Source organism: Theobroma umbraticum, unplaced genomic scaffold, assembly GCF_002168275.2.
Source record: "Theobroma umbraticum cultivar Fairchild unplaced genomic scaffold, ASM216827v3 scaffold_56.0, whole genome shotgun sequence".
NCBI lineage: Eukaryota > Viridiplantae > Streptophyta > Magnoliopsida > Malvales > Malvaceae > Theobroma > Theobroma umbraticum.
The window spans coordinates 6,702,750-6,710,435 of NW_018397256.1; the positions used below are offsets into that span (position 1 = coordinate 6,702,750).

The 7,686-nt window shown below is 34.0% G+C and overlaps 1 protein-coding gene across 1 annotated transcript; it reads right to left on the reverse strand.

Annotated features, from left to right (window-relative positions):
• Window positions 1-2,598: 2,598 nt before the first annotated feature.
• On the reverse strand, window positions 2,599-5,527 carry LOC110411663 (gibberellin 3-beta-dioxygenase 1-like). Its single transcript, XM_021421918.2, has 2 exons — window positions 4,657-5,527; window positions 2,599-3,352 (listed from the first exon to the last, which is right to left on the reverse strand). Exons 1-2 carry the CDS (start codon window positions 5,121-5,123, stop codon window positions 2,791-2,793), a joined length of 1,029 nt encoding a protein of 342 aa, XP_021277593.1. The 5' UTR covers window positions 5,124-5,527; the 3' UTR covers window positions 2,599-2,790.
• Between the last annotated feature and the right edge of the window lie 2,159 nt (window positions 5,528-7,686).

The window sequence follows — 7,686 nt, forward strand, 5'->3', positions numbered from 1 at the left end:
TGATAATTCATGAGGCAAGTTGTGATTGTGTCTGGTAAAATATGTAATTAAAAATATTCGAGAAACGTGTAGCTTGTCAATCAAGAAAAAAATGCTAATAACGTTATGTGAAGATAATATTGTTTATATAGCCCAGTTAAAGGAATGATACATTAAAAGCGATAAGACAAAATATGTTTCGTCAAAGTTCTTCTTTACTCATGATCTCCAAGAAAATATGATATTAATGTTCAACAAATTTGTTCAAGTGACAATCTAGTATATTTATTTACCAAAGTTCTTCTTACTGTAACATTTGAAAAGTTAGTATAAAAAATTAAAATGCATCATTTTAAAGATTTAAAAAATATAGTCATTAGGAGGAATAAAATACACACTATACTTTTTTCCTTCATTAAGATTTTTCTTGATAAGACTTTAAATGAAATAGTATTTCAAAAACGTATTCTTAAAAAGAATGATGTATTCCTTTTCTTTCACTCAGATTTTTTTCTTTTGAGGTTTTTTTCCTAATAAAGTTTTAACAAGCATATTCTTAATACAATAGATATTCAAAGGGAGTATTATGAATATTTTTATGAATATCTATTTATGTTATATATATTTAGATCTGAATGTAGATTAAATTAAATTAAAATTAAAATTAAAATTTAATCTATCTATTTAATCTTTTAATATTATCTTTATCTTGTAAATTCTATCTAAATAAGAAATTATTAATCTATAAATAGATCATCTCACTTTACTTCTCAATATATATTTAAAAAAATTTTTTCTTTTTAAATTTTTTTTATAATTACTACTTCACTTCTTTAAAATATTTTTTTTATAATTATTCTTTCAAATCATAAAAAGTCTGATTTTAACAAAGTTTTGGTTATTATATCCCAACTAGACAAAAGAAACACTTATAAAGTTGATGATGATGGGAGTAAAAAAAGAAACAATAATTGCTGGTAATAATTGTGAAAAATGCATGATTTGGGTCGGAATGCAGACAAAGCCCGATTTCTTAAGATTCTTTTGTCCTCAAGTGGAAGAAAGATTTTGGTTTTGGACTTTGGGGTTTCTGGAGTACTGTGCATTGATTTGATGCAACCATTAATCAAAGCAGAAAAAACCAGAGATCAATGACAGGATGGGACATGATTTATCCCGCTGTACTCGTGCATATAAAAAACCTGAGTAACGCATTTTGCCAGACGGACGATCCCCTATTCTGAAATAGTACAGAGGTGAGGATAAGACAAACATTCAGTGTGACCATTTGCATGATATTCTATCTGTCGTATGTTTTTCCCAATAATTGCAGACATGGATAACTAAGAAATATAATTTACATAAAAAGGTGTTCCATGCGATAATGGGTTACTATTACATTGACGACAAATTGCAAAGCCAGAAAAAGGTCATGAATTGCATGGGAATTGGAGTGAAAAGAAAACAGATCCATTTTTGAAATTTGGCATTTCTCGTTGCAATTATGAATGCTAAGAACTTTCAGCCAAAACATGCAAAGGAGTTATTTGCTCACGTTTTTGTTGGACCCCCTTCTTTTTGCTTTACATATTAAGCCTAAACAGTTTCTTAAAAAACAAAAATAAGCCACAGCTTTGCCAACAAATTTAGCTTGAAGAAAATAGTTGGTACGGCACTTAGAAAATTTAATTCAATAGTATATATATAAGTTCAATTTCGAATCTTCTTTCTTTTAGACTTAATAAAAAGTAGTCGGTACCACATAATTAAATCTTAAACTGTAATTAGAATTATGTAATTTTATAATTATAGACGAATAGATAGTCAAATTTTTTAATAGCGGTAAGAAAAAACACAAGTACACTCCTTACGTTATTTTCTTCAGCTTCTCCAATAAAATAAAGATAAAATTATATTTAAAATTTTTGAGTTGACAAAATAATTGGTCCATGCCATGTGAGCAATTTTTAAAACATGTGCCCAAAAAAATGCTACACAAAATTACACGTCTCTCGTTTGAAGAAAAATCAGCCAGTCAAATTTCCTATTCCTAATCATAGTCTATATATCAATAATTATTTTGAAAATTTTGTCGGTGAAAAGTATACTAAATGCATATTATGGTAATTTCTCTATTTATATCCATATATGTATGGGTAAGCTTGCCTATTGTGTTATAAGTCATTCCAGCACTTCACTGTTCATTGCTAAAACTAGGTTTCTGACTCAACAATGTAACAAAAAAGCAATTAACTTCAAGTCTGTTTTTTTTGCTTTAGCTAAAACATAAAAACAATATATTCTTAGACAAGAAATGTGTGAGCTCAATGAAGGGAGATTAGAGGTATTGTAATTTATGTAATACATGATTTTTAAAGTACTCTTTTTTTCCTTAATATGTTTTTATCCCAGTGGATTTTTCCATGATAAGGTTTTTAATGAGATTTTAAAGTCATATAATAGGAACCGTTGTAATGGGATGATCTGTTGAGGGGTCTTATGAGTATGTAATGTTTTGTTTTTTTTCTGTAAAGCAAGTATGTAATGTTCTCTATATATAACTTTGGTTTTGAAAAATAATGAAATTCACCTTCTTCTTCCAAAAAAAAAAAAACTCTATTGAGAAGAAAGATAATATGTATACAAAAAAAAAAATCACAATATACATTTCAATTTTACATAGAATAATGCAAAGTTTAAGGAGGATAATTTTATTTAATTACAACTAGCAATGCCAACTAGCAACGTGCCAAGCTAAAAGCACAAAATCCGAACACTGACTTGTCCCACTAATGTTAAAAAGCTACAAACTTAAATTCCAATCAAAGAAAGTGCTTCCTCGAAATTCTTAGACTTAAGGATCATATATTCTTTCACTGTCACAGACCGGTATCTAGGTGTATGGCCTGAATTTAAGAGCTTTGCCAACGGGGATACATTACAATCTGTGGGTATTCCATAGAAATAAGCCACGGATAACCTGTGACACCCATCTCGGTTTACGACGGCCCGGTGAAGGACACTAGGGAATCGAGCGTTGGACAGAATATGCAGAAGATCGCCAACATTTACGACCAGGGCACCGGGAATGGGTCGCACTGAGAGCCAACCGACTCCTTCTTTGAAGATTTGGAGACCGCTTATGGAACTTTGGTGTAGAATGGTTAAGAGGGATGTGTCTGTGTGTGGGGCTAGACCCATGGTTCGATTCGGGTCTGGACACGAAGGGTAAGAGTTCAGCTGAAGAGCGGTAGAGGGTGAACCCACGTCCCAGCTTAGGTCTTCTTGGGAAACGTCCAATGACTTGAGGATGAGATGTGTGAGTTGCTCTGCTAAATCTTTCATCTTCTTCTGATACCTCTCTATTACGTCGCTGTTTATATGTTGACAAGCAATAAATGCATGAACAAACTGGTGTAAATTGTTATATAGCTTACGGTACAAATTAAAGAGAATTGGAACTCTTCATTTTAACCTTGTTCGTCAAAACAGAACTGATATCTGCGAGAAATTCCGTCAAGCCTATTTGATGTGCTAAACCTAATTTTTAAATGACCTTAGAACTCTACCAGGGTTTTCTTTAAATACAAAACCTAATTTCGAAATGAGGTTTTGATTTAGGATGTGGTCCATCTAGTACATAAAATACAATACTTTTGGCTGGATTTCTAGGATTAATTTGCAATTAATGTTGCTAACAGTTTATGAGAGCTAGACGCCTCGATTAGTACCCATTGCAATTCGGAACTAGGGCAAGCTTATATCTTTATAGTATATAACACAATTTACACAGGTGTTGTCTTAAGAAACATTTTTTTTATCAATTTAATTAATGCATCGTTCTTATCAAATTCGTAATTTACAAAGAACAATGTCTTTTGACCAAAATAAAACAATACCTTGAATACAAAATAGTTTATAATTTAATCTATCTATCAATATTTATAATATATTTCAAATATATACATATATGTGGTAGAAAAAAATAAGTGTATACATATAATTAACTTTTCCTTACTTTATACAGTGGCAATAATATAGGTGCACTTCGGTACTTAAACGCTATTAACTCGATCCTTGTTGCTAGAGGCTTCTCTACTTATAGAAGAGACCAGGTACATGACATCACGAGCCAAAACTTGTAATTGAATATGAAATTGATAATGACTGATATAAAATTTAAAGGATGTATATATAAACATTTGTACTAAATTATGCGTGTGTATCATGTCTGTCAAGCTTAACTTGCCCTTATTTTGTCTTTCAATTTCTAATATTAACAAATAATCATAAGTTAAAGACAAATGATGTTTGGCACATGGACAGGTATTGTTAGAAGGGATTTACATGATTTTGAAGGAATGAATAAGCTTATGATATCAGACATGGCTAATTAAGTATTACCTGTAGCTTTACTTAAAGTCCCTTGAAATAGCTAGATCACAGGGGCCTAAATTAAAGGTCCCCACTTAGTGAGAACATTTTTCTTAAACAAAGATAAATCGCTTTAAATGAAGAAACCAACCCATATCGAGACTTGTTAAAAAGGATAGTTGCTTCCTCCAAAAATGAAAGAAACAAATTAAGGTTCAATGTATCAGGAAAAGGCTAGCCGTATCTTTATTTTTTTTCGTCAAATTTTGTGTACGTGCATGCATGAAGAGTGCATGGACTTACCAAAAACGTGCATTGTCATTAGGCCAAAGTGCCCTAGCATGGTCAACCGGTGAACCCATGATTGTAAACCCTTCATGCCACATATACTTTGGGAAAAACGGGGATATCCGAGCTAGACCATATCCAGTGGCACCTGCCGGCTCACGTAACGCCTTCATCTTCTGCTGAGCCGGGAGAGAGAACAGCCGCCGAGCCTCAGACTCCACCTCTTCAACAAGATTCGAAGGAATGCCATGGTTAATAACTTGGAACGCACCCCATGTTTCACATGCATGGCCTGCAAGTTTTACAGCGAGGGGATCTTTGAGGTCAATGATTGGGATTGATAACTGGTCATCGGATGAGAAGTCATCGGATTTAGGCCACACGTGCGAGTCGGGCACGGTCCGGACGGAGTGGAAGTCCAGGGGAACGATATGCCGGAGGGGGATAGCATGTTCTCTGTAGACTTCAGAGAGAGTGGTCATGATAAGTTCAAAGAGAGAAAAAAATAGACCAATAAATTAACAAACAAGGCTAGGGTTTGTTTGTGGTGTTGATTAACAGAGTATATGTATATATAATATAAGATGTATTAATTAATATTAATAAGAGAAAAATACAGGGAATTAGGTTTAGGTGATATGAGACTGCAGGTGGGTGAGGGTGGCTGTTTGGACAGAATGTTGTCTGGAAGTGAAATTGGAAGGACTCGGCGGGGGATTGGTTGAATAAGACAAAAGAAGGAACAAAAGATGCAGAAAGTTGGGGCATCTCAAAGACTGAAAACAGTTTTCATGTTCCATGATAAGGAGGGACTCTCTTTCCTCCTTTCGCTTTTGTGGACAATAGACATGCCTTGTCCACAAGTGTGACATTTTGGCAATTTGGAAAAGGACAGCCTAATTTAAGTTTAATAAAACTCACAAGTACTCCAAATAACTACAGTTGCAGGAAAAAGTAATCTAGCCAGAGTAGTTTGTATTTCCTTTTGTTTCTTTTGTCAAGGAGAAGAGATCAAGCCACCCAATTTGATAATTGATCCCTACCTATCCAGCTGGTTAATCAGGAGTTCATTATCAGATCACAACTCTATCCTATTAGGGACGTAAGGTGATGACAACTTTGAAAACTCTATCAACAATCTAAATTTGACTTAATGCTTGTTATAATCTCTCCTTATATAAAGAGTTTTAGTTTCAAAAGTTGAATTCTCTTCCTTTTTGTACTTGAACATTTGGTTCATTAATTAATAGATAATCTCTCTGTTTTAAGAGTATGAATTCGAATCCTCTTCCCTAAAAAAAAAATCTCTCTCTCTTTCTTGTATCTCTTCATATTTATAGTACAAAAATTGGAATTTTAACTTTTATATTAAAGTAGTGAAATGAACAAAATCATTTTATAATTATCAGATAAATATTGATCATTTGGAATTCTCAAACTGAGGATGGGTATGAATAATAAATTTAAAATAGTGTTTATATGTGAAATGGTAGTTAAGTTTAGTATTAATGTTAGCAAAAACACGCTAGAGTTTTGGAAGTAATCGTGTCAAACACTTGTAATTAGGTTTGGTGTCCGAGCATGAGACTCGCGTGTCTGACCATCGTTATTCATTCCCACAACTGCTTAATTAATGTTGAAAATGAGATGTTGGTTTTCTAGTGGATCTCTTATTTTTCAAATCAGAATCATAGAATAAGAAAAACGCATTGAATCAAGATGCACATGTCTGCATGATTTACATGAAGCTTGAATGAGACAATGATCTAAAAGCCACAATATGTAATGATAATTATAATCCATTCAAAATAAATAAATGGATCCCATAAATGTTCACTGATTAATTGACACATGGGGTGGGGTGGATGTACAAATTCACGCTACATTTCCCAACCTGATCATCTTTGGCTTCTTTGGGTGGGCAATTCCCTTGGTGGACGTATTCGCTGGATCTCCAATTCCAGGGTGACATAGGCTACAGAAGCACTGACCGAAATCACTTGCTGCACTCTATCCACCGACCCCTAAACATGGGTAATCACGTGGAAATCCAGGGGACGGGTTGTGGTCATACCGAAGGGAGCCTATTTGGCTTTCTAGTTCTTTTTGAACGAAAACTTGTACAGTGTAGGAATTCGACCTTTGATTAATGCAGGCTCACTAGGCTCCAAAAACAATGAAAACCGTGCGTCTGACTGGGGGGTTTCATTGCCGAAAAATACTGTTCCAAAATGGAAATTGAAAGTCAAGTAAACAAATTAGAAGATAGACAAAAACCCCACTTGATTTCCAAAAGGAGCGATTGACCAATTTTCTCAGAAAAATTTCGAGATTTACCAATTTTTTCAGCTAGGAATTGTTGTGGGCCAAACGATGAAAGTGCCGTGGAAGTTTAGAAAAGTTGAAGAAATTTGAAGCAGACAATTTCACCTAGTTACGGAATAATAGGCCTCTCTCCTACTCCTAGCTCAGCAATGATGGAATCAAGGGAGTACACATTGACCTTTTTTTATTTAAAATTTTCATGGCATAAGTGCTCTTATTTGTTTTTTTAAAGGCATTTGAAATGATTTCCTTGCTTTAAATATGTATGAAAAAACTCCCCCTGTGGTAGTACTCCAGCCCCGTTGATCTAGGACATGTTCTACACATGATTTGAGCTGTGTACAAATCAACAAATTCAGATAGGACAAGTAAAAGCCATTTCCCCAGTGTTACAATTGTTCCAAGGCACAAAGCCAGCATATCATTCAAGCAATAATCTCACGGAAAAGCAGAGTAACCTTGCATTCCCTCCAACAGGAAGGGCAGTCAGCCCCATCCCAAACCATACTCCATCAACATCAGAAAAAAAGCATGTCAGGTTGCATACGGTATGAAGCTGCCAACTGGTCAAAGTCATCCCATCACAACCTTATCATTCCTCTCCTCCCAACCCATGTTCAAAGTGCTCTTCATCTTTAGTTGTTGAGATAGAATTTTTCACATGTCCACCTTCAAATCGGAAGAATCCATTCTTTGTTTCTTTTGTTTTTTTTTTTTTTT